The sequence below is a fragment of the Echiichthys vipera genome, assembly GCF_963691815.1.
Source record: "Echiichthys vipera genome assembly, chromosome: 4".
Taxonomy (NCBI): Eukaryota; Metazoa; Chordata; class Actinopteri; order Perciformes; family Trachinidae; genus Echiichthys; species Echiichthys vipera.
In genome coordinates this window covers 18,865,282-18,893,118 of record NC_139829.1, presented here as the reverse complement: position 1 = coordinate 18,893,118, position 27,837 = coordinate 18,865,282, and the positions used below count along the sequence as shown (strand labels likewise).

The window sequence follows — 27,837 nt, the reverse complement described above, 5'->3', positions numbered from 1 at the left end:
AAGACTGGAAAACTCAAAATTATTTTGCATTGTAGTCACTATTACAGTTCTCTCTCTCCCTCTCTCTAGCTCTTTGCCTGTTTTTTATTTTTTGTTTTTTTTAGAGATGTTGGTCAACAAAGGATATTTTGTATTCATTAAAGCTGATTTTTGAAAGTATTTGTTAAATTAGTGTTGTCTTAACATGTATATTGTGGTATTGTTTTTTTGCATGGCTTGTTTGTTGTAGTTGGAGAATCTGGTGGGGAGGACTTATATCCTTTACGAGAAAAATGTTCATTACATTTCCTTAAATGACTTGGTTGTGGTGGCATTGGAGCCCATCCACTTGTAAAATTAACAGGTTTTTTTTTTCAATATATCCTAGGCCAGCCAGTCACTCTTGATACATCTGGACAAACAAACGAACATTCCCCAGTAGCCAGATCATGTACACAGTGGTGAAGTGGTAAATGTATAATAGCTGAGTGAGTGACCTCCATTTGATTGCCATTATACACTATATATAGATGCTGCACACAAAGACAAACAAAATCAATTATTTAATGCCATCATATTGCTTATAGGACCCTTTACATTTATCCAAAAGCTTCAGTTAGTTTTTATATAGGTGCACTTAATAAAGCAGACAGACTCGACTGCTGTGGAGCTTTACCTTTCACGGTACACCCGATGCAGGTCCAATGCACGTGGCCGTCAGGGGGCAGACATCAGTCGGCGAGCTCTCAGAGAAACGTGGCTCCCTGGTTTGTTCCACACCGGCAGCACTTATAGGCGCGCACTCGTGCGTACACGCGCAAACAATAGACAGATACAATGGATTAAAAAAAAGAAACATAGGCTACAAAAAGGCAGATATATAGGTAGAAGTCACAAACCTGCTCAAGTCATAGAACCAGAAGATAAAAACATAACTCCAAGAAAGTAAAAATAAATATTTCTCTGTAAGTCTCTAAAAGAAAATACGAGGTAACCTTAAGCATGTGTGGAAGATATATTTACCCTAAACGTATCAAATTATAAAAGTAGCACTATTGAGACATTAAGAGTTGGATTGAGCAAAGATTTTAATTTGTTTATTGTTTTTGTTATTAAAGTACGGTAGAGGTGAAAAAGGGAAGCCGAATGAATGAGAGAGGGAGAAAGAGTGTATGGTAGCCAGAGGGCGGTGGCATTTCTGTCTCTGCGTAAACGGAGTCAGTGGAGAAGGAGAGAGCGCACGGAGAGAACAGCAGAGCTTACCAGCAAGGCAGCAGTGTCGCTGACACGAGTGAACGAGCCCCGTGGCTATTTCCACCACCTCTGTCTTCTCACAGCCTAACCTGCGCCTTTTTGAGACGGACTTCGACATCGGGACTAGAGGCTACATACACTCACCCACCTCTCGGTTTTGGACTAGTTTGATTGATCGGTAGACCCTGAGGTGGAGGGGAGGGGGGTTCTCATTTCCCCCACCGCGGACCAAGGAGTTGTGCGTGTGTTTATGTGTTTTACGCGTTGCTTGTAATGGGGAAAAGTGGACAGAGAAGTGGAATAGGACACGGGGGGTGCAGCTTGGTGAGGATGTGCGCCACGCCAGGGATCCTGCTTCTCCTGGTGCTCGTACACCGAGGATTCGCTCAAGGTAAGGCTGGAGAGCGCGTCTTCTTTCAATCAATTTTTTTTTTCAAAAACACTTTAATTGTTTTTAGAGCGATGAGAGCTTTCCTTCATTCCCGAGATGCGGCTGTGTGGTAGCGGCATCATGTCTGTCTGTAGGCGGGCGGGCAGAAGTAGCTCCTGTCAGGGAGGGTTTACTTTTCTTTTATGCTGTATTTCCATTTAAATTGAGCTGATGCTGATGAGCGGATGCTTTACAGCCATGGGTCTTGAGGTGTAAACGATGTATAGCTGCGTATTACCCTGCCTGCTTTAAGTGTGCGGTGACAAACTGAAAGGCAGAACTCTCAGCCCACGTTTCCCTACGAGAAACGACTAACAGATTAATTAGTCTTGGGAGACTGGAAGATACAATAACATAACATTTCTAATTCTAAAAGACTGAGAGATATGTGGGAAAAACGTGATCTCGACTCGCTTTTGAGAAACATACATGCGAATGTGACTGCAAATAAAAAAAAATAAACTCCCGAAGTCCTTGTCAGAGTATTGCAGTGATTTAGTGTTCTACCAATAGGGGAAATCAAGGTTGTCGCTAAATGAAGGCGGACACTGTGAAAGGCATGGACTTGGACTCGGCGATTAGCCGACTAATGTCTCAGAGCACTTTGCACTACAGAGGCGACGCTGCGCTGCTCCGATTGGAAAATTGATCCGAACAAACCACTCACAGCCGCCACAAGCGTAGAGCCGTTTATACGACAATCTGACAACAAAACCAGTCCTCAGAAAGAAATGTGCAGCAGATAAAATGCTACAATGTAATCAGCTGGCCACCATGCGCTCCCCATATAGATGAGTATAAATTAGTCTATATAAGGCTGTTGAAATGATGTGTTGTTTATTACTCGCACTATAATCCACCGGTACAGCCAACACGAATATTAAAGTGATATTTCTGTGCAGCCACGCAGCAGCTGGTGTTTGTGGAAGATACCGCAGCTCGCATGGCTGACTGAAGCCTAACTTTATACCTTCATGACCTTTTTTTATTTTTCATATAAGAGCTTTGTTAGATTCAGGGGCTGCTCCCCCGAAATGCTGACACCTATTTCTCTCATACTATGTGACCTCCTAGGGCAGCAGAACTTGTGCCTTGTTAATGTCCATCAAAGAGCTTTAATGTGTAACCCTCCTGTTGTTTTTCCAAGTTACTTAATTCACCACATGTCCCCTGTATGCCTTCAGTAACCTGGTACATTTGACCTTATAACAGGCTCTTATAGTGGATTTCATCCGCCATTACAGTCTACAAGTATAATATTATAATATCAGGGCTCAGTTATCTTTACTCTCCATTATATGACCAATATTTCACCTAAAAGCCTCTTGGAGGACACAGTAAGTTGCCAATCCACACCAAAATGCAGTCAGTAAATTGGTATCGACTTCACTGATTGGCCTAAGGTTTGTGCTGAATTTGGGCAGTAATTGGACATGATGTTGCTGCCACATTTCTCCAGTTGCCCAGGGGAACAACATTTCAGCAACACCCACCAATATTCATTATGACCATTCTCTATTGGTTTACTGTTAAATCAATACATTGCAATTTAGGGACACAATCTGACTAGGCTTTTGCCCCACCTCTGATAAATTGCACATTTCTAACAGCGTGCGAGTCAATTTGACTTTGGTAGAGAAATCTCATAATTGGAAACGAAAACTGTTGATGCTTCTCAGACAGATTGAACCCCTCAATCTTTGCACACTCCTGAAAACTGTAGATTGCCCCTCATTCTGCTCCCTCTTTTTCAAAGTGTATATTTCTCCTCTCCCTCCTAGATTAGGCTTGTCTGTTATTTCTCCCAGTTCGTAACAATTTCACTTGTGTCTCTGAAGTTGTTTTTTGTGTGTGAGGAGTCACTCCATTAGTTGTTCTATTGGATGGGGCAAAACACACAAACACACTGACCTAAGTGTGGGGGAGTGGGTTGTTTTGTGTACTTAGCTGATCCTCCCTGTTTATCAGTGCTGGATTCAGTTCCCAGTCCATTCAGGGAGAGATTGTCCTTCAAATTACAAACTGTTAGTGTGGCTGCATTCTGTCTCTGTATTGGAAATACAAATAGTTGTTTCAACCAAATTATTCTGCTGTTAAGTCTGCTCATGCATCATTGAGTGTCTTATGGCCAGTTGCTGCCTCCAGTTTAACCTCGCTGTGGAGCGTGTGGTTTGGTAGGTTTAATAGCTGAGTTTGTTATTTGAGGTTGTGACTAAGGATGTTAAGGGTGATGGTGTTTGTGGAAATGATGCAGGCATTGCTGGGGATTCAAATCTAATAATCATGAATGATGAGAACCCTCAAATATTCAGAAAATTCCAATCCTTTAAAAAAACAATCAAATTTAAGTACACTTATCCCACTCACAATGAAATCCAAGTCATTCTGCTTTACATCCAGGTCTCCCCAAAGCTCTTAATTATGAACCCTTTTTTAGCACTTCATTCATTTAATCTGGCACGCATATATGTTTCTCCTAGCTTCGCAGAGCTATAGAAACTGTGTTACACTATGGAAAAGTCTCTTGCTTGCAGACACACATTGAGTGCACACAGACATGTTGCCTTACAATGAGAGGAGAATGTTAGTTGAGATCCTCTCATGCCAACTTGAGTGCATGTGTCCTCCTTCCAACTAAGCTCCACCGTCAAGCTTCTTGGCCTATTAAAAAGCCATTAGCTAAGCCCCCTTACATTTGATCTGGAATGAATGGGTGTCAAGATCCCTCTACAAAGTCTGAAAAGTCCCTTTGTTTATTATGATGACTAAGCTGCCATGTATCCAGGTTCTATAATTCAACTGCTATACGGTGCTAGTCTAAAACATTTGGCCCCTGCAGTTCCAGTCACTTTAGATTCCACAGTTTGGATGTTGGGCTCTGGTTACAGACACTTATATTTCTGTGGAATCTTGGGGTTAAGCTTTTTCTTCCAATTTAACACAGTTTTTTTCAATTCATTTAAATACAGCCTTGGAGTAAATGGTTAATTTCAAGGAAAATAATTTTGAACTAAAAAATCTGTTTGGCGTGTGTCTGGTGTGTAGGTGTATATGTGTGAACACTCTCTTGCAGAGATGTAGATGTACTGAAAGTGCTCACATTAGGTGTGTGTGTGTGTATGTGTGTGTGTGTGTGTGTGTGTGTGTGTGTGTTTGTGTCTATGAACTTGGCAGCTTAGGGATGTTCTCAGAGAACTCCTGTGGTGTGTGTGTGTTTCTGTGCACACATGTGTGTCAGAATGTCTATACATGGGAGATTGTGGGATTTTGTACATGTGTGTCAACTTGGCATCATAACGGTGTTCCAGCAGAGCTCACATGGCATTTCCTTGCGTGTGTGAGTGTGTGTTTGTGCCCGCGTGCATGCTTGGCATTATGATATTGCCAGAGCTCCCATGCTGTCTTCCATTATGCTCTGATCCTGCCCTATGGTGAACTGCACCCGTCCAGGGTTCAGTGCCTGTAGGGGGACAGCTGGGAATTATTGGAACTAAATAGGCCAATTTTATTGGCTGGGCCACTCTAGACTGAACAATGTGATTGGCTGAGCAGGTTTTATGCGGTAAATTTGATGCTGTTTCTGTATCAGGAAGAGAGAGGGAGAGGAGTGAGAGAGGTGTAAGATGAATGGATGAGGAAGGCAGAGATCTCTCTGGGTGGTTTGTACCAGCTTTGATCACTCCACTAGGACTTGACAAGCTGACTGACTACTCCCAGCCCCACCCCACCACCACCACCTCACACACAGGGAACACACAGAGCAAGATATTTCTGCGGTCAAACAATGATGTATTCTGTCTGCATTCTCTGTGTGTGTGTTTGTGAGCGTACTAGTGCGTGCTTGTGTGTGTTTGTGTGTGTGTGTGTGTGTGTGTGTGTGTGTGTGTGTGTGTGTGTGTGTGTGCCTGGACAGGCGTTCACAGAAGTGTGTGAAAGGGAGTCTTTGACTGTGTCTGGGGTTGTTTTGTATAGAAGACCCTCCTGCTGCTAGCAGCAGCAGTCTAGTGATGGCAGATTTCCCTCACCCTCTCTGTCCCATTTTCCCTTTTTTTATATCCTTGCTTACTCATCCGTACATTTCCTATACTCTTATTTTAAGTGTGACCAGTGATGACACATTTTCCCACTCTCTCTCTATCCCCTGTCCTCTGTTAGCTGCTGAATGAATTTTACTGACCTTTTTTTCTCTCTCATTGTCTGTGGCCTTGTATGCCATTCTCTCAGTAGAGTTTGTGTTACGTTGTGAAAAATGCTGGACCTAGTGGGTCCACCTACTGTACAGTTGTGTGCATCTTATATACGGTTTGCTTGGAACACATAGCAATTACAGCTTGGCCTATTTCAAGAATCCAGAGCCTGAACGTGGGTTGTTTGTGTAGCAGCAGAGAGTTTTTGCAGGCATGTTTTTCTTTAGGGAAAGCAGAGATGAAATCGGGTTTAGAAGGCGCAAGTGTGGTTTTCAAAAGGCTGTGTCGACAAAGTGCCCCACATCGCTCGCACCATTTACTATCTTTCCCTCCGTGGGGGAAAACCCAGGATGGAACTTAAGAATGTGTCCCTCTGTGCATGTGTTTGTGTGAGCATTCATGTCTGTTAGCGTGCATGTTTACTGGGAGACATGCTGAACTAAAGGAAAGAGGAAAAAGAGAAAAGAGAGGAGCTAAATGTTCTGAAACTGATTCCTAGCGTCTCCTCGCCTAATTCCTTCTAGAGTTTCATGTAAAGATCTGGAATTATGAATTTTTCATGGCCTGCGAAACCTAAAGCCTCATTTGGGGCTCTCATTTCCAGGCTTTTTGTTTTAGTTAGTTGTGTGTGTGTGTGTGTGTGTGTGTGTGTGTGTGTGTGTGTGTGTGTGTGTGTGTGTGTGTGTGTGTGTGTGTCTGTGTGTGTGTGTGTGTGTGTGTGTGTGTGTGGTGGCAGGGGTAGGGTGGGGGTTCTGAGAGAACGCTGTCTGTTTGTTCTCAATCAATGGCCTACTATATAGTTCCCACTGGTCTCATGCAGTCCTGCACTGCAAAAAATTATAAAACTATTTTAGTGTTTTTAAAAACCGATTTAGACGCAAACTGAATTCTTTATCTTTATAGATATATTATTATACAACACTGAAAAATAAAAACACACTCGGAAACATATTGGAATATTTTAGTAAAAGAGCTACTAGATAATAATCATTGGAAGAAATTCACCTTCATCATGGAAAAGCTACAAAATTCTTGTTTGCCTGAGCCATTATAGTGCACAGAAAAATCCCATACAATTATTTTTATAAGAGCTAAAGCCGAGATGAATTCCCTTGTTGTCATTTTTTGAAGCCTACTGCAAGGAGAGACTGGTGTCTTTGATTCACATAATAAACAGTTGGGCTCAGTGGACCGATGCCACCGAGTGCCAGGACACAGATTGTTGTACTGTTGTCCATCGTCTCAATTCCTCTTCCCTGTCATTTGTCCCAAATTCTCTCTCTCTCTCTGTCTCTCTCTCTCTCTCTCTCTCTCACTCACTCTCACTCTGTCCTGCTTTCTCTCCGTCCCATCTGCTAGCTCTGACATTCTGTTTGCCTCTCTCACTTTTAGCTCCCTTTTATTATTCTCTTCTTCTGCTACTGTCTCTCACGACTCTTTCCCTTTTCTCTAGTTAGATTTACACTGTTTAATTAGTGTGTGGCCGGAACAGTGGACATATTGTTGTGCATCTGAACGGGGCCCACAACCAGCGGGGCATTTTGTGTTTGTGTGTATGTGTGTTTGGTCACAGAAACATAGTGGAAACTCATCAGTCAGTCGGAGGGAGGGAGAAGGTTTGCCCGCACACACACACTGGTCCAATACAAGTTAGATGGAAGGAAAAAAGGAAAGAAGAAGACAGAAGAAATGGAGCTCCACAACATGCCAGCTGCCCTCCATTGAAATCTTACCCTGTATCTCTTTTTTAAGGCCTTGTCTCTATCCACAGCCGTCAGATTAGACTTTTCATGGTCTATATATTATTTTTATTTGATACCGTAAAACCTCCAATAAATAGCCTGGGCTTGTTTACTTTCTTCAAAACACAGTGTCCAGCACAGTTCACTTGTGGAAGACAAGCTATTAGCGGATACACTTTTTTTCTTTCTATGTATAAATAAACCAACTTCTACCTCTTCAGCTTAATCCCCCCTGTCCCTTCCTGTGTCAGTCTCTGGCACTTTGTTTGGATTCATGCCAAAGAACCAATCTGCTGCTTCTCCATATTTTTCCTCATGGCACTCATATTAAAGACAGACTGCAGATTTTGGGGATGTATGTATTGTTTTAAAAGTATTATCATATATTTCAGCAGTGGTAAACCTTTATACACTGTAGTGTGGTACAGGTGTTGCTCCTTAAACACACACAAATGCAAAGACAACCCACAAGTACGTGTGCTCAGTTTGAAATAACAATTCCTAAAGTGCAGACACACGACCAGCAGATGGGTGCTGGGTGCTTTGGCTGAGTGGTGTGTTTGTGTGTCAGGGTAGGAGAGTCTTATTTGTGTCACCATGAATATGTAATTAATCTGCCATTGAGAAAAGACGACGTGCCGCAGCAGGGGGTCCACGACGCTCGGACCCCTGGTCCTTTTTGTTTTCACTGAAAGCTTGTTATGGGTATTGTCCTGTATTGAAAGAGAAGGACAGAAGGAGAAAAAAGGAGGGACAAGGTTAAGATGAGAACCTCAAAGGAAATGGAGAGAGAAAGAATGAAGTGAGAGAAGGAGACGAACCAAAGGGGAAGGTGTTTTATTTTTCCTTTTTTTGGAGGAGAATTTGACATTCACGTTCCTTTTTTGATAGGAAACAATGCTGCAGTGTAAAAGCCCATTCAACTCCTGGTTGAGAGAGGATTGAGGAGAGAAGAAAGCGAAAGAGGGAGCAGGCGAGCAAGCGAGCTGAGCAGCATTGGGAAGCCGCCTGAAGGATTAGTCTTTCTCTTCCTTGTATCTTTCACCACTACATTTTCTCTTCTTTTGTAACTCTTTTTTCCTCTCCCACTCTCCTTTCCACATTGCCCCCTTTAGCCATTTTTCCATCTCACTTACTCTTTCTTACTCCCTCAATCCCCTCCCTCACCCCCAACAGTAACCCAACCCCCCCTTTCTCTTTGTGCCAAAACTGTCTGGTAATCTCGTGGTCCATCTGAAGGAATATGCTAAAACCTGAAACCATAATTACTATAATCACCGCTGTAACTTTTTACCTCCTAGGCTTACGTCTGCACTTTGCACGTGTGCTTGCACACACACGCACACACAAACACACTAGAGTTATGCCTGTTTTGAAAGAGTACATTGTAATTCTGTAGGATGCCGTGAAAAAGGGGATTTAGCCTGTCTTGTAAAAATGTTTTTGGTTGCCTGTTCTCCTGCTGAAGACATGATGTAATTTATTGTAGTGTACCCTGTGTAAGCTTAGGAAAAAACAAGGGAATAACACATGCACACGCACAAACAGCCGGGCAAGAATGCACAAAATCGACAGAAACATTGTTACATTCAGTTAGAGTTTATTGTGTATGATCGGTACAAAGGCGTACAAACACACTCTGCACTATAGACTTACATATGGCACAACAAGAAGTCCATTCACTTATTTTGGCTCCCCACCAGCTGTAATAAGGAACCAGTATATGTTACTCCGTAGTGACAAGATTACATGTAAGCAGTTTGCTTTGATTCATTTGAGCACAGTATTCTAAGTGGCTAATGAATATGGGCAGCACTTTGCTGAGAAGGCACGTTTGTGTGTCCGTTGTGTGTATGTGCGTGGAATGAAATATCACATTGTTATTTTCCAGAATTATCCATGTGCACAGCGCTTTTTTACTCCCTTCCTCCCCCAGAGGATCACAGGTAGGAAGGCACTGGAGAGAAGAGAAAGAATAATGACTCTCCACTGTAAAAATCTTGCTTCCTGAAATCTTTTGTTCTGTGGGGAAAAAGTGATTGTATAGGGGTGAAAGAAGCAGGGAATCAGAAGAGCCAGTCAGAGGTGGGAGGGAGAAATATATAGTGACTTGGATATAGGGACATCAAGAGCGGCAACGAGATAGAGAAAGACTGCAGGGTTAGTAATTAATCATAGAGGGGGAAGAGATTTGATGAAACCCAACTCTTCACTTGACATTACAGTCAAGCAGGGGCTTCGGTGTTTGCATGGTCAGAGGCAATGGGATACAGACTTGATCTAAATAAACAGATTATGTCCAGAAGGGCAGGTTGTAAGTTTAGTTTATTGGTCAGATAATGAGGACAAAAGAGAACCATGCCAACACTGTGAGTAAGTAAACAGAGCTGCAAATACAGAAACATCCACTAGCTGTAAGGTGAGTTGGTTGTATGAACTGCTTATTTCTGCTATTCAGTGTGTGTGTGTTTGTGTGTGTGTGTGTGTGTGTGTGTGTGTGTGTGTGTGTGTGTGTGTGTGTGTGAAAGCCATTCAGAAGCCCCTTTTTTACAGTCTTATAAGGGACTACCTTTCTGTGTCTGCACTTCCCAGGGCTAAGTGCTAAAACTGAAAACTGGGCTAAAAACAAGAAATGACTGGCTTGATATTAAACAGAGAGTTTAGCTTGCCTTGGTCTAGGAGTCACATTGGGAAATCACTTAAATATTGAGTGAAATAAGAAAGAAGTGATATGAAAAAAAACATGACCGGTAACTCTGGTGTTGGCATCATACTAAAGGGGAACGCACATAGAAGTTGGGCACTTCAGTTTTAAAAAACAGCCCTTCTTCATTTGCACAGAAGATTCTTTAAAATATATCAAACTCAGCATCTGGATAGGCATTAATGAAAGCATGCAACAACAGTGGCACATTAGATCATTTATAAGAACATATGAAAATATAGATATCATTTTTGATTGTGGCAAATTTCCATTTGTTAATTAGTTTACGCTCTAAAATCCTTATAATCAGTGGCTTAAAATCCAGAGTCAACTGTTTGTCACCAACTTTAATAAGCACTGAGTCAGCTGCTGGTGCAGATAATCAGATATTACTTTTAAGGAAAGACTGTTTCCAAAGAGGCTTAAATTAAATGGGGTGATGATGAGGTCAATGGATTAAGGCTTTAAAGTTGTTTTGTATGATTGAGAGATTTAAGATCTTCTTTCCAACAGTGTCACACTAAACTCAGAGTGAAAGTCAGTTTTCTATGATTGCTCGACATTGTGACTCAGCAGTGCAGCTCTAAAAGTACAGACCTACTGACTTGTTTTGTCCGGATGTTAGTAGCATGTTTCAGATATGCTTTGTTTTCATTGATTCTCTCCCACACAGACTTTCTGTGTGTGTTCAAGTACATACGACTTGTGTGCGCACATGTGTGTGCTAACCTGTTAGCTGGGCTCCTCTGATCCGAGCCCTCTGGCTCTCTGGACTGTATTGTCTTAAAGCTTTTATTGATGTTTATTGAAAATAAACCTTTGGATTGAGCCTAAAACAATTCTCTCTATCACTCTCTATCTTTTTTCCTCAGCTTGTGTTTTTTTTTTTATCTCCATCCCCAAGGATTTCTGTAAGGCTTAAGGCTGCTCGTGGCAGGTACAGCAGTAGTCTTAATTTACAGTGCTTGTTTTGTTGCCCTTAAAACAAATTGCATTGCAGCTGATTATGTGGTTTCTTGTTGGACGCCTGTTGAATTCAATATTGTTTTTAATATGACAGCTACAGATGAGAATTGATAACCGGTTCCAGTTGAGAACTGGTTCTAAATTATCTGATCCATCAGTGTTTCCTGCGACTGAGCTTTTTTCTCATAGTAGTGCATAGCAAAACATTTACATCAAAGTGACACGTCTACGCTGTGGAAGAAACGATCCATAGTGAGGCTTAATTTACACTTCGAAGATGACGACAGTGCGGGTTGTAAAATGATAATTTCAAGTAAGGGTGGAAACATTAGCATATCTGTTCCTGAGGGTAAATATCCTGTTATAACAACATTAGTGCCACGCAGGTAGATTTTGAGTTTCAACACAGTGTACATGAAATGAGAGAATATTTGGTATAGCATTTGTTTTCATTTAGGTTTTCTTAGTCAGAGATAATAATTGCATTGACCCTGAAAACCTGTATAAGCTGACTTTTTTTGCCCACGAAAATTGATCATTAACCAATAAAAAGAATTGATAAAGAATCTGACCTATTAGCAGAATTGATAATGGTGTTAATAAATTGTTATCAATTCCCATTCCTAATGAACGCCCTATACTATTTTATCATATCATGAAAAAAAAAATGCATTAGACTTGAATGGATGTATAATTTGTGCATTGTCCATGGTTAGGGTTTGGTATTTTGAAAGGCCTCAGAGTCCTTCACTATTGGCATGCAATATGTAAGGAGGCTGAGAGTGTCTGGAGATTAAGATAAGATCAAGACCTTGTAGATCTTCCCGACTACCTTGCCTCCTCCAAGGTGACGTAATTATGCGTCTCATCTGTGTGACGTGAATGTAATATTACTTAATATTTGGTATGACTGTGTTTGTGCATGCTGTACCAAGGTCTTCTCTTGCCTTATGTGTTTTTTTACACTTATATATTCAAGTAAGGACAACTGAGGCTCATCAAGTGAAGATTGCTTGACTAGTATGTACTTTTCCCACATCATATATGAAGTGCCACTTTGGTGCTAATACTTTGGTGACATTTATGCTTAAAGGACAGAAGCTTTGGATATGATGTAAATAAAGAAATCTACTAAATTGTCATTTGTTGTCTTGGAATGATATGAGATAAAGTAGATATGATATATGAGATGAAGGGATGACATAGTGTCACTAGTGTGTACCTCAATTATAAATAATATTTAACTATTTTCCTTTATTTCATTTTCCTATCCATCATTACACATGCTTAAAAATAATCAACACTTGTTTTAATCAAAGATGCACATTGTTCATGGGATGTTGAGGTAGCACATCATTATCTGTGTTTTGGGAAGATTGGTGCTCCCTGCTGTGTTCTTACAGATGATGAAATCTAGATGTAATTTTTACACTGAAGTCACAGGCGCACATGCTTGATCTGAAAAAAGTTTTAATAAAGGCACAGCGTGAAAAAGTGAAACAGATTCCCTCTTTGAAATGCTATCCATATGTTTATAATTCTTTATTATTTAGTGAGTAACACAGGGAAAGACAACAGCAAAGAAATGCAACAACTGGAACTGTGTCCTGGTCTTTGTGAGTTTTTTTTTTACCACAGAATTTACAATGTTACTTTGATGTTGCAAACAACTTAGTCAGTAATTAGGAACACTGTTTTATTCTGTCTGCAGCAACAATGCTTTTAATCAGGAGGGTGTGGACATACTGTTTTCCCAGCATCATTTAGCTCTAATGAATACATTTTATTTTGTATTTTTTTAATTTTATTTTGGGTCTGTTACAACATCAGAGAAATCTTTTACTTGCATTTGTCAAACTAACTTGTATATCTTCAGATGGGGGGGGGGGGGGGGGGGGGGGGTTTGGAGTGTCGGCTTAGATGATGTAGCCTAGTTGTCAGTTTTCCTAATGAAGGGGGTGAACACCCATTGCATTAACCAGTAACACTCTCTATGAAGATCAGATCTAGGGCATTCATAGTGAAATACAATGCTTCATAATGACACTCATAAACACACACAATGCTTTCTGATGCACATCAACAGTCATACACATTATAGATGTGTCTTATAATCATTTATAAAGTCAAGTGTCTTATTGATGCTCTTGACTAGTTATAAACTAGAGGTTGACTGATGATGACGCTTAAAATACATTATGACTACACATATTCTCCTATAAACACATCTACTTCAGCTATAGTAATGACTCATGACGTTAAATAAAGTACGTATTGATGCATCTCTAATACTGCATGCTTCATCATAACATTTCATTGATGTTGCTAAGTAGTGAAAGAAAGAATGCCTATAATTGTCTAGCAAGGGGAAATTTATTTTTTTACTCCGTTATTATATTATCCATGTTACACACACACATAAACCTATATACATGCAATTAATGGAGAGATGTCAGAGGAAGGGGGCTGCCAATGGGTCTGGGACCTGCGCAGTTGGGTGTTTGGTGCCTTGCTCAACAGCACCTTGGCGGTTCCCAGGGGATGAACTGGCACCTCTCTAGCCACCAGTCCACACTCCATTCATGGTCCATACAGGGACTCGGACCGGCAACCCCAGCAGAGTCACCTATGGACTGAGCTACTGCCACCCCATAATGCATAATGCATTTCCACACATTTAATATAAATCTATGCTGCATCATAGTATACTATCTAAAAAGAAGGGTTCCCATTATGTGTGCATTGTGTTAAGCTCAGAGACATACTGCAGTTCACATGGAACCGAATGGCAACTGCAGAGGACTAGTGAGCACATTTACATACATTCATGACTGGGTTTATTTTTTTTTATTATAAAGAAACCCCTTTCTATCACTTAAGCACTTTAAGTCTTTAGTTGTCAAACTGAAAAATGGTTTGTTTGTATTCTGGCATTTTAGTTTGAGGAATTCTTGTTTGCGAGCTCTCACTGTGGCTTTTGAGCGTCAAAAGATCAAAATGGACCACAGATGCTTCATAACTGATGCTGTAATCTAGTATATTTCACAGGGTTTTGGACCCAACTATTCACCTCAGACAGATACACTTTCTTCTTTTATTTTTTCTCCCCAAGGAACAGCTGGTGTAGTGGTGCAGTAACGGTTTTCAGCACACAAACTGTCCAATGACATGTGGCTCAATCGGCCTGCCAATACTAGGAGAGACACACACACACGCGCACACACGCACGCACAGTATGCTAAGGGACAAGTGTCTCTGCCCTGTTGAACGCTAACATAAAAGTCAGGGGGGTTCCAGACAGGGCAGTCCACACACACACACACAAACACACACACACACACACACACACACACACACACACACACACACACACACACACACACACACACACACACACACACACACACACACACACACACACACACACACACACACACACACACACAAACACATAATGGCACTGAATGGTTAGTCTGGCAGTTAAAGTGGGAGTGTGGATAGACATTGTGTCTCCATATGCAGTAGCTGTTGTGTTCTTGGCAGGTTTGGTATATTCTGTCACTCTTGGACCATGTCTGATATTTTGGCTGTTGGGACCTTCAGAAGGGCGGGAATAGCCACCTGTACTGTTATAGCCACCAATTATCCTCAAAGTTGAATGCCTAATTTCTTGTTTCAATGATCAGCCGTTATCCAACAATAAGAATTCTGACCGATTAATGCAGTTAAAAAGATAAAATAAATATTATTTTAAAAAAAAAACTGTAAATACAACTTACTGTATGTGAGCTACACATGCAACCACACTTGCCTTTTATTGGAGTAGCATAGTGGAGAGCGTAAGCACCAACAAATTGTGTTTTAGCTGTGTGTCTGTTTGTCAGCTGTCTGCCTGGCATACTCTGTGTTGCTTCATTGCTCTGTGGCGCTAGTGCAGTAGCAAGAGCTATGTGACACAGGCCACTATGTAGATGAGCACTGGCCGTCGACACCCAAGCAGTTCCAAGATAATGGCTTCATGTGTCCATGACGATGCACCATACACCGTGGCTGTGCGGCTGGTACAGGCTTGTGGTTGTCCGTGGAAAGTATATCTTAGCCTCCCGGGCAGCTGATCTAGGACAGTTGCCTGATTGTCTGTTAATGGGTTAATAATCGGTCACAGAAAAAAGATTATATTAGCATCTCTAACCTAAATATGTTTGTTCCAAATTTGCTCAAACTCTTTGAATTTTTAGGTATCAAGGTAGGATCTTGTGGCATTTTGGTTATCATAATATGGTGATATACAGTATATGAAATGTTGCATTTTCATTATCAGTTATTCAATCTTAAAGGTGTACTGTGGTGACTGAATAATAAAGTTGGGAGACTCACAAGAGACAGATTAAAAGATACAAAAAACAAACTCAGTAACCCTGATGACATCATCAGGCTTATTCTTTCAAGCTTCAGAAAGCTCTCTCCAGAGAGCACAGATGACATTATACTACATTTTCAGAGGGTTAGTAAAATTTCTTCTCAACTGAAACTTGTGTGTAAAATTGGTGAAATGCCCCTTTAATGGTCTTGTCCATTCTGGTAACACAGAAAGCCAGTTCCAAAATATCAGATTATTGATATTTGGGTATTTGGTTAAAAAATATTGTGATGTTTGAATTCTCCTTTGACTCCTATCCTCTTTTCCATAATGGGCTAATTTAAATGGAATTTAGAATGACTATGCCATAAGGTTGACAGTGTTGCTTAAGCATGTGCATCTTCGACAAAGTATCTCTATGCTTTTTAGGGTTTCATAATCCATCTTGGCTTTTCACCAGCATACTGTAGAGCCCCACATCAGACTTGTACATTAACCTCAAATAAATTGGTTGCAACTGTACCAGCTGCACATTTGAAAAATTGTTGCCTACTTGTTGAAATGTGCATCTGTAAGCTATATATTTAGCATATATACCGGTGACATCATGTTTATTGAGTTGTTTTTTCTGTGAGCAGAAGAATGAACGAGAGACTTGTGTCATAGTGTTACAGAATGGTTTCTTCACCACATCAAAAGAACATGAAATAAGTGTCTGTGAGCCTCCCCGTATTTCTCCTCACTGTTCATCACTGTTTCTCTTTTATACTGCCTTGTGTCCATCTCATCTTAACTCTCTCTCATCCTTCTCTATTTCTTCCCTTTTATCCTTCCTTTCTCCCATCCTTCCTTCCTTCCTTCCTTCCTGGGGGAAAGGGAGATTTAAACTTTAAACAAAAGACACAAGGAGAAAAACTTTGCAGAAACATTTGAAGTGTTTTTCCCCCTTCTCTGATCTGAGAAATGTCATCCACACCCAAGGAACAGTTTCAAAAGAAGCAGAAAGTAGCTGACTAAAGCCAGACAATGCCCATGGCTCTCTCTAGCTCCTCCAAATCCTTGTATTGTTGCTGTTGTTATTTGTGTTGCTTCTTCCTCTGGGCCCCTCTAGGGTTTTTGTTTATCTCCACTCAGTGTTGAGGTCTTGTCAGAAAATGAGGGCAGGGCTGCCGTTCTGGCCCCAGGTCAACTCACAATTCACAAAAGTTTATTTTTAGTTTGAAAATGAACTGAAACTCACAACTAATAACTAACTTAGTTTCTTTTGTTTCTGATTTTGTGGAAGCTGAGCTGAAGGAGGTTTGCTATCCAAGACACAGAACAGGCAGCAAGTCACTCACCTTGACTTTCATCCTGAAATTATGGCTAAAGAACAATAATACAAAGGTGGTTGTAGACAGTCATGCATTTGATTCTTGCTTGGCACCTTGCTTAACATAATAAAGATACCCCACACATTGTTGCCTTTCAGGAAGATGATTGTGAATAAAAGATTATTGATATTCGTCGTCTGTGATTGAGCAAAAGCGAGTGATCGAGAGCACAGCATTAAGCTCAAGTGTTCAAAAGCAAATGTGTCACTCCTCATTTAATCTCTGGCTGAAAGTCACCTATATTACAGGATTTTAGGGAAAAGAGGAGCCCTCACCTTCCCAGAATAGTTCCCTCCACACTGTGCTGCTACAGAGTTTAGTTTAAGTCCCTTAAGCTTTTAGTTCACTTTTGGTCTTTAGAGCAGAGGAGGGGAGGTGTGTCCGATGAATTATTTACAGAGCACAGAGTAAAGATAACAAAATGCTTCAGAGTTTCAGACAGACTGGTGCCATCCAGGTTATACAGACTTTGTAGTGACCTGTGTGTTAGAGAGCTTAGGTGAGAAAAATGCAATTCTGTCTCGTACAAAAAGTTCTCACACAACTTAACTGCATTCTCAATTATGTTTCGAGGGAAACGTTTTTCCTCCTGGATTAGCGCCGCGGTTTTAAACACCTCGTTAACGTTGTAAATTTCTGCAGGTTAGGTATCGGCAGCAAAAGTGCTTGTCTAGCCTTAGGAAAAGATGGTGGTTTGGATTAAACTAAGTAGGTTTGTTTAAAAACAACATTGACTTTTAAAGTCACATGGGGAACAAACCATGTATATTTGTGGTCCACCCATGCAGACCTCCGCAGACTTTTATTTAAAACATTTCCAAAATATGTCAAAAACAAGCATATTCCAGGAGTGAAAAAAAAAGTTTCTCCCTCAATCATTAATTGAAAATACTGTTCAGTTTTAGCGGAATGTCATTTTTAGGAGACCAGACAAAATCCTTATTATAATAATTTTAATTATAGCCTACAAAAAATGGTATCAAACCATGTAGATATTTATTCTTTGTCTTTAACATGTCTGCTTTCATCTCAATACGTGCGAGGTGAGCAGAATGTTGAATTTTGTGGCGTTCACACAGAAGAAATAGTCCCTATTTTCTTTTATAATAATAAAGACAAACACTACTTAATCATATCAAACATTAGCCTGGTGTTTATTGTTTACATAGACCTGTTGACTCTGCTGTCCTGTCATTTGTCTCCAAATACTCTTGTATACTTTCTTTTTTATTCTATTGCATTGTAATGTATGTGGCTCTTAGCTTCTTTACTTGTCTGTATTCATTTTCTTTGTTTCTGTTGTACTGCTGCAACAACTGTATTTCCCTGCTGGGGATCAATAAATGTGTATCTTATAAAAAACTGTTCAAAATAGGCTCTGTTGATTATCCAGAGTGAGGAAGACATTCTGCTCTGCAAAGAGATGACACCTACTTTTTCCAATGAAATTTTATTCACCTTTTTTGGGTTGAGGAGAAAAAAAACAAGGGATAAATGTCTGGAAAACTGGGGGATAGAAAACCCAAACTATATTGGCTTGCTTGTCTTGCATAGCCAGACTTATCTCCATAGTGGTGTCAGCACTAGAGTATGGTCTGGCTACACCACTTATAAGGGATAAGGGGAAAATGTGCTCTGACTTGTTTGCATTTCTTTAAACCAATCACAACTGTCTTGGGCAGCGCTAAGCTCCGGATCCTGCAACAGTGCCCTTATGAAATAGGCTGCTGAGATAGCAGAAGAGGAGAAAGCCTGACTAATCTGGTAAGCCAAACTACTTGTTTATTAAATCAGGTTGAACTGACCCTTTAAAATACACTTTTTCACTTAACAGTATGTACTTTTTATTGATGGTTTGTGGTATTTTATTACACAACATTTTAATTCTAGTTTTTTATTTAAAAAAAACGGTATTCCTACTGTAGACGTCATAATGGTTGCAGAGATGTTGCCTCAGGGAAATGTTGCAGAGTTTCAATATTTCTGTTTGATAGCATCGGGGGGCTAATTAAAAACAAAGTAACCACTTTAAAGTTGAGACGCTTCTTGAACTTCAGTCTTTTTGTAAGTGGTATTTCAGGCAAGGGTTTCCCTACTTTTTCTCTAGTCAATACTCCAAACAAGACCCTCTAATCTGCGGGAACAAAACCAATTGTATCCAGGTTTTTCAACCAATTTGTGTGTATAAAATCAATCAAGACAGATTTACCGTTTGCATCATTTTGGATACATAACACAATTTAACACACAGACCCGTGCACATAAAGACACACATACAGATGTCCTGGAGGTCGGCTTAAGTGGACATTAAATCATCAAGGACCTTTTCCTGCTGGCTGATCCGTTGAGTAGGTCAGACATACTCTTAAACACACACACACACACACACACACACACACACACACACACACACACACACACACACACACACACCATTATTTGGTTGTTACATGCGCACACACCCTGTCGTGTGGTAGTGTATTGATTCTCTGTGTTGTTCTTTTGCTGTTAGTTAAACAAGCCAGTAATAATGGAGCAACATTGTTTAGTCTGCTTATTGAACTGTGACTGGCTGACATTGATTGTTGTCTTCTGCTTTGGGAATGCATTTGTGTGTGTGTGTGTGTGTGTGTGTGTGTGTGTGTGTGTGTGTGTGTGTGTGTGTGTGTGTGTGTGTGTGTGTGTGTGTGTGTGTGTGTGTGTGTGTGTGTGTGTGTGTGTGTGTTTGTGTGTGTGTCTGTGTGTATGTGTGTGTTTGGAAGAGTGTAGTCGTTGACGTTTAAGTTTGTGTTGTGTGTTTGTAGCTAGCCTTGAGAACGATGATGATGAACTACTGCAGGCAGGAAAGATTTCTTGGCATCTCTTGGCAGTTTAAAGGCTGAAGCACAGTCAAGGCTACAGAAAATACGGAGAGAAGAAAGCGTATAGAAGACAGCGAGGGCGGAAAAAAAATAATTAGTTAGAGGTAAATAGTCACTGAGGTGTTACACAACACTGACTAGAGGCAGAACTTAGTGAAGAGACAAAGAATTAGAAGAGAGAATTAGAACAAGGATGAGAGTGTTGCTAAAAGAAGGTGCAAACACTCGGGAGGAAAGGGGAAGAGCTACATGTTACATGTCACGGTAACTTCAGGTGCACTATTTCAGTCATATTTTATATCCGCACTTCTTACGGGTCTAAAAAAAATGACTGCAGCATCGCTCCTGATTCTGAAAATAGAGCTGTTTTGTATGCTAGAGCTACAGTTGGTGTCCAATGAATGCCCAGCACATCAGGGTAAAATTTGGCCCTGATAGATTTCAGAGCTAATTAGTCTGGAGCTATTTCTCAAATATCAAACTGCCTCAAATTGAGCATTCATTGAATAAATGTCCCTTCTTATTCTTTTTTCGCAAATCAACCCAGAGGCAGGTCTTTTAAATTTAGAAATTAAAGTTGTTATCTGAACTTTAGGTTTGAGGTTCTCAAGTACAAATGACATCATTTTACTGCTTTATCACACATGACATGACCTTTTTCAGAGCACCATGTCGAGCTGAACTGTTTGAATGTGTCTTCAAGAGGATTCTGGTAAGACTTATGTATAAGCTAAGTGCTACCCTGTAGGCTTCAAAAGAATCTATTGAGCTATGTGCATTTCTATTCATTACAAGTAGTTTTGATATTACACAAGGTTATGCCATCTAAAATTGCCATGCCTAAAGCCCTACCAGCATCGATGAATAATTCATAGAAGTTTAATATTGAAATTGGACTTTTGTTTCCCTGCCAAAGCACTGTGAAAGAAGAATCACAGAATGCTTTGGCACCCAATAATGAATCATCAAGATGTTTTAAATTGACACTGAGAGCATCTAATATTAGTTAGGTTTTATTCTAATGAACAGAGACTCTGAAGCACCTCAGACATTTCAGCGCTCCTCACATCTCTGGCTCGGCTGTTGAATTGGTCTCTTTGAGACTCGCAGAGGGAGATGCTTGGTCTGCAATTTCTGGTCTATCATTAAAGCTCTTCCCGGTTTTCTGTTAACACACATGCATGATCATACGCATACGTACACACTCAGGGCATGGACATTCAGTAATGTATGCTGCAGGCCTACACACACTTTGGTATAGATGAGCAGACATACACATACGCTGCTTTCCCTCATTTCTTATGAATTTTGAATTTAGAATACACTCAAGTGGTTGTCTTTTAAATGGAAATATAGCTTTTTCCAAACATATGAACAAACTCACTTGATCTGTCTCTTTGAATTTAGTGGTTGCTTTTATTTGAAATATTGGAAATTAACATACCTTAGCAGCTCATTGTATTTTCAGTTTTTAAATCTTAAAATGTGCTCAGAGAAAAAAAACAACGAACTGCAGCCAAGGCTGACTTTTGGAGCATTTTGTCGCTTGAAGCTGTGTCTTGTTCATCTTGAGTTGTTTAGGATGCTGCTCCGGTCTCTTTCTTTCCCACTTGCTCATTCCCTTGTCTTTTTCTTACTTTCTTTCTTTATTTCCACCGTTTCAGCGTTTTCTCTCCTCCAGCTGCAAAGGCCAGGGGCACTGTCCCCAGGGGGAGCGGTGTGTATTTGTGTGTGTGTGAGAGAAAGAGTTGAATATATTGTGAATATGCAGAAGTGTCTGAGAGAGAAAGATAGTGAGACTGTAGATTGTATGGGAAAGGGATTGTGTGTCTCCTTGTGTGTGTTTTGTGTGTGTACCGCCGTTCCTCAGGCTCTCTAATTGGGACACGGGTTCTGTCTGTGCTGTGCACCAACCATTTTGATGTAAGGCCCACATGAGCATCGCTGTAAATCTTGATAATGGTATTAAGCTTGTCGAGCTGGTCTGGGACTTTAGCCTACAGTGCGTGCATGCATGCAAACGCGCACATGCAAATGCACATACACACACACACACACACACACACACACACACACACACACACACAAATACAAATACAATCAGAGAGTGGTGTTGGCTCTGCTTATTAATGTAGGGAGGACCCACATGCACATATACTGTGTGCTGTAGTCCAAACTCTGCCCATTACCGTGGCACAGGCAGACCTTTTGTGACGCTTAAGACAGCTTACTACCTTCTATAAATGTATTTCAGAGAACTATGGGGAGATGTGTGAATATATACACACACACACACACACACACACATACGCACTGCCCTTACAGAAATGCAATATTAAGCTCAGTTCAAAGATATGGGCTTTATGGGGAAATCAAGTGCTGAATTTGTAATACTTGAGCACATTGCAGCCAAATGTTGGGTGTGAGAACGTTCCTCAGCAGCAGCTAATTAAAATGCACAGCAGAATGATGTGACGGTCAGATATAAAGTGACACAGCGCTCTACGCTATAGAGACAGTTAGACGTGTTCTTTTGTTAAAAGTGCCACAGCAATAGGTACAGTGCTGTCAGCATATGCAGTGGGCGACGTGGGAAAATTACTGTAAGTCTTGATTGGTTTGAGCGTCTGTACCTGAACAGTGAAAGCACTGACATTATTATAATACCTCAGCAGATTCCAGACATATTGAGGCTAGTGGGAGACTTAATTGTATTTGAAGCCTCTGCCTTCCAACTCAGCTTGGTGGTTTTGTATCTTTTGGGAGACAGTTGGTCCATAATGACATGATAGCGGTAACTATTGTCAGTGCTCTGCAAATAAAAGGAGATTTGTGTTCAGTGCTGTTTTCCAAAAGCCCTTAACAAGTGATTTGGAATAAGGTGAAACAAGTTCATCTGTATTGAAAAGGAGTCAAATTATACCACCCAGCTGGGTGATTCTGTCACTTATGTTAGCCTTTCATGCACACACAAACACCTGGCTTGTCAAGTCATTACGGCTTGTAGTCAAACTGTCTGAATTAAGCTAATTTCAAGGCATTGTAAGTCAAATTGTATTAAAGCGCTGGAAGGCGATTTAGCTTGTGCATCTCCTTGATGTTAATGCAAATGCATCCATCAATTTTACTTTTTAAGGAATTACCTCACAGAAAGCTCCTTAATTTGTTTATTTGTTTTTGTGTGTGTGTGTTTTTGACTCAAAAAAGTCATGTCATGACAAGTGAATTTTTTCAAGACCCCAGAGAAATTATCTTCCAACATAGCAACATAATTTGTTTTGATATTGTGAGATACACTTCATAAGTCTTTATAAAACCATATAAACAAACAAACATTTTGCAGTGCATTTCAAATGGCATATAGACTGTTTTAAGCTATATAAGCAATCTGTCCTCTTTACTCCCTGCAAATGCAAATGTTGTACCAGCCAAGTGCTGTAAAAGCTAATGAGAGTAATGGGGTCTAGTGTACTCGGTGATGGGCTTGACGTAAAGGGAATATGTTGGGGTTAGACGTTCTGTAATATATGGGAATAGATGCCTGCAGCTGTTCGCGCTGGCTTGGGCTCAGTTTATGTCTCCATCTCTCAGAGCAGATGGAAAATATTATGATGCTGATGATGAGGGAGAGGGAAAAGAGTGAAACAAGCACACGACAAGAGAATGAATAAGAGAAGTATTGACAACAGAACAGAAAGTGAAAAACAGCATGAAAGTAAAGTTCCCTTCTCTGTCGGTTTGATGTTTTCCAAGAGACTTTACAAGAAGTCCATATTTCACAAGACTTGTCAACCAAAAATCCAGTTGAATGTTTTGCTTTCCTCTAATTATTGACATAAGCACTGGGTGCAATAAAAGGCTGCTTACATATAAAGGATATTTTCCCCTGCGATTCCCATTACAGCAGCTGTAAAGCATTGCAGTAGTAGGCCTAATATATATTTTAGTGTCAACAAAACTCTCTATAAAATATGTTTAATTTCACTGCAAAACACTATATCTTTAAATGGCATGGGTTATGAGAGCAAGCAAATACACTTAAGCAGACATGCAATTTAAATCATACACACAAATACACACCGGCACACAGCCCTCTTGCAATTCTCTATAATCCCTCTCCTTAACAAATTGTCTGAGAGTTTAGAGTTTGTTAGGGGAAACAAGGGGGAATTTAATCAGCGTGACACCAGCAGGGGAATCTAATAAGGGAGACACCAGTGGGGCTTGTTTAACGATTTTCTCCTTTCGCCGTTTTCAATTAGGGTACCTTGCTGTGATCTCTGCTGAGTCTGTCTCTCATTTTTTTTGTAGCTCTCTCTCTGTCTGAGTCAATTTCTTTGTCTTTCTACATGTCTGCCTTCTGTTCACCGACTGTCTCTATCGGGCTGTTTGCCTTCTATCACTGCAGCAAACACACAGAAATGGGGATGTATATGCAAGCATGCTTTCATATAGTATGCAGAGGATATTAAATTACATGTATACACTATTTAGTTTGTGAAGTCCCGCAGTGGGTTTAGTGTCGGCACAATGAATCGCAGGTCATGGAGGAGTATTCAGGCCGAAAATAATAATGTGTTAAGAAATGCAAAGAGGTGCTCTGGTGTGAGCGTTATGCAGCAGGTAGTGTAGATTCATCTTTTCAATATATACAGTAGTATCTAAGACTACAAAGCAGGATGCAATAATCTGACATGCTGGAGGTTTTTCTTTTTTCATATGTGTATGTCCTGTTTTACCACTGTTTCCTCTGAGTTGGGTTCAATTATTATTGTTTTTTTTTGCAAGTGCCCTGAGAGTCAGGAATGAGAGGGCTGCTCTTTTGTTGTGGTGCTAACATGTTTTTTTTTTTTCAATGACCATCGTAGCTAGAAGGATATACAAAAGAAGAAACTGACACAGCAGAGGTCTGCATCTGTAGCTAACAGCACCATTGTTTATGTCTTACTTACTTTTTTTATATATCATGATGGATGGGCCGATGGCTCTAGCAGCCAACTAGACCATATGTCTTTGTTGTGCTGTGGAACTGAATGCATTTCATTCACAGACACTTGTGTCAAGGAACAGACCTTTTATAGAAACTGGTTAGATTTGTCCATAAAATGCTCTCACAAAATCTGAGCAGCAACCAGGATTCAGCTGGGAGCTCCTCCCCCTCTAACAAACATACATGAACATAAGATTTTAGTTTAAATCAAAAATACCAAGAAGCTTATAACATGAGGAGTTTAGAGGAGGGCAGTAAGTGTTGCAGCAGAGTAATAATGATAGGTGTCAAGTCCAAATAGCTGTGCCGTACACCTTCATTAATATGATTGGCTGTTATAGTCAGCTGGTAGCCTAGCAGCTGGCAAATTAGCCAGTGATTGTAAAGCATTAGAAAGCAACTAATGCCAATCAGCTAATGCAAATTCAAATTCAATGCCGCCTGAACTGGCGCTATGATCCATTGTTTACACTGTAGTCCAATAGGGGCTTGAGGGAGCAATGCCGGCTTCTCCTAGCTTATCACTTATGTTTCTTTTTTGTTTTTTACTACACAGATCTACAGATATCAGTACACAGTACTCAAGCAGTACTCCAGAAAAGGCATAGCATCAGCTAAAAGTAACCACTTGAAAGTACTTGGATAATAATGCTAATGAGAATTATTTTTTTAAAAAGAGAGGGTTTTTGGTTTAGAGCTTCTAAACTGAGCGTCTCTGACCTTATGACAGTCAGTAGGTCACATTACTTCTGACCCATTAGCTAACTGGTACTCCTGCTCTGGTCTACCCTAGCAACATGCCCCCGTCTCTCTCTGTCTCTGTCGCTTTCTTTCTCACTGTCTCTCCATATGTACCTCATGTCCTGAAGATGTGTCATACCTCCATGTCTGGACTGTCAGAGATGTTTATGTCTTCATTCTGTTACTGCGGGTGATGAGGTATTCCGTTACCCCGGGTGACAGGGCATTCAGTTTCCCCTGGTGACAGGACATTCCACTGCCCACAGTGACAGGACTGGGAATCGTCAGGCTTCTAGCAGGAGTACAGACATGGGCACGCCAGGGGTGACTTTCTGTGTGTTTTGTGGGCAATAATGCGTGCATGTTAGTCGATGAGTGGTGTGAATGTGTGATTTTTGCTACTGTGTTAAATTGCAACTGCCAGAGATCCTTACTAGTATATAATGACTCCATGTAGAAAAAAGGCTAAAAGGATAGTATCAGAACGCAGGAAATTAATGCAGTGTTTGTTTGTGAACCTGTATGTTCCTCTGTAAATGGGGAATAAAGGGCAATGGGGAAGGGTAGCTCTAGGAGACAAGGAGAGTAAAAGTGTAGCGAAGGGTGAAGGGGGATGCACTTCACAGAGGAGAGCAGCGCTGCATGACTGTGTACTGCCCTAAATCTCCAAATAATTTACCTAATTTATTCACTACACCTGCTGATTTTGTCTTAAGACAAAAAGTCAGTCAAGTACAGTAGTTGTTTCGTAGCTGACTATTTCAGCTCTACCAGACTATTATTAGTTTATAGTGGACAGTTGAACCCAAGTAAATAGAGAAAAAAAACGCTGAAAGAGTGACACATTAAGCATTGTAATACATACTTATTGCAGGTCAAAGTGTTAGAGTGAGTGAGCTATAGCGTTTGCAGAGAGTTGTACACCATTGCTAGGGTCACAGTGGGAGGGCAGCTATATATCTGAAATTGGATCATCGGAGCCAGCACACACGTGCACAAACGCACATGCTATTTCCATCCCTCTACCCTACTGTCCTACTTTGTTGTTTTCACTGGTGTTTAATGTAATTGCTTTAAACATCATAATCAATCCCAAGGCGAATAATGATGTAGAGAATGCTGAGTTGCACTCAACATACCATGCTAGTGGTAACTAGAGTTGTTCCGACACCACTATCAGAAATGCCTCCGATATGGCCTGTAATGCTGGTATCGCCGAGTAAGTCTATACACTTATCCAAAACTATTTAATATTGCCCCTTAAAAATTTTATTTTCCGCTATAACTGACAAGATATATAGATAACTGTCAAACTAGATAACAAAGGAAAGTTTTATGGCCTTCATTCTCCGTATGTATTTGTTCATGTTCTACAAAAGGTTTAACTTGAGCCAGGGCATACACAATAATAGGAATCATATCACAAACATACAGGGTTAGTTGAATACAGCTGTTAAAAATACTAATATATATTTTTAGCACACTTATACTGTATAAGATTGGAGCTTGGTATCGGCCGATCATAAATGTAGGTATCGCTATAAGGAAGAAAAAAATGGTATCGGAACATCTCTAATTATCACTGTTTATGTCTGTCTGCCTGGCCAGCTTATTCTGTTGCTTTTCACTTGCCACATGCGCTGTTGCCTATATGGGACATGGCCTGATTAATTCTGCTACAAACCGTCATTTCAACTGTGATATTTTTAAAATATGATCTCCTAAATATAAAGTTATAAGACCACAGTATTGGACATTTTCCACAGACCATATCTTGTGTCTTCTCTGGCGGTTTTTATTTAAATCCGCATCAATATTTTTTAAACCACAGGCCACATTTGGATTTTTCCCCCACTGTCACCATGTACAGAATGTTTCATTATTCACAATGCTGCATGTGTGCAAAGTTTTCCTCGACCGAATCCAGAGTAAACCTGACCATCTCCACAACTGTTTTGATTTACAGTACAAATTCAGGGATGGCAAAAATGTGTTTCCAACGATCCTTTTTCACCTAATAGGGTGACATAAGTGTCTTGCATAACTGTAAGTTGACCGAGCTGAATGATTGTTTTCTTATATTCCAATGAGTATGAAGGCAATCACTATATGATTTGAAAAGTACAAAGAAACTACAAGCGACAGGGGGACCAGGCGGACAGTGAGGCAGACCGGAAGAATGAGACAGAAAGAAAGAAAACATGCAAAGAGAAGCAGCTCATCGCATTCTACATTTCCACTTTAAGCGGA

The 27,837-nt window shown here is 40.4% G+C and overlaps 1 protein-coding gene across 1 annotated transcript in view; it reads left to right on the top strand.

The window, feature by feature from the left end:
* Positions 1–1,493: 1,493 nt before the first annotated feature.
* Positions 1,494–27,837, top strand: part of LOC310946496 (netrin receptor UNC5C-like) — a 204,872-nt gene continuing 178,528 nt past the window's right edge. Inside the window, exon 1 of the mRNA XM_083912972.1 lies at positions 1,494–1,624. Within this exon, the coding sequence (XP_083769098.1) occupies positions 1,507–1,624 (118 nt within the window). The 5' untranslated portion in view covers positions 1,494–1,506. The remainder of the gene's footprint in view (positions 1,625–27,837) is intronic.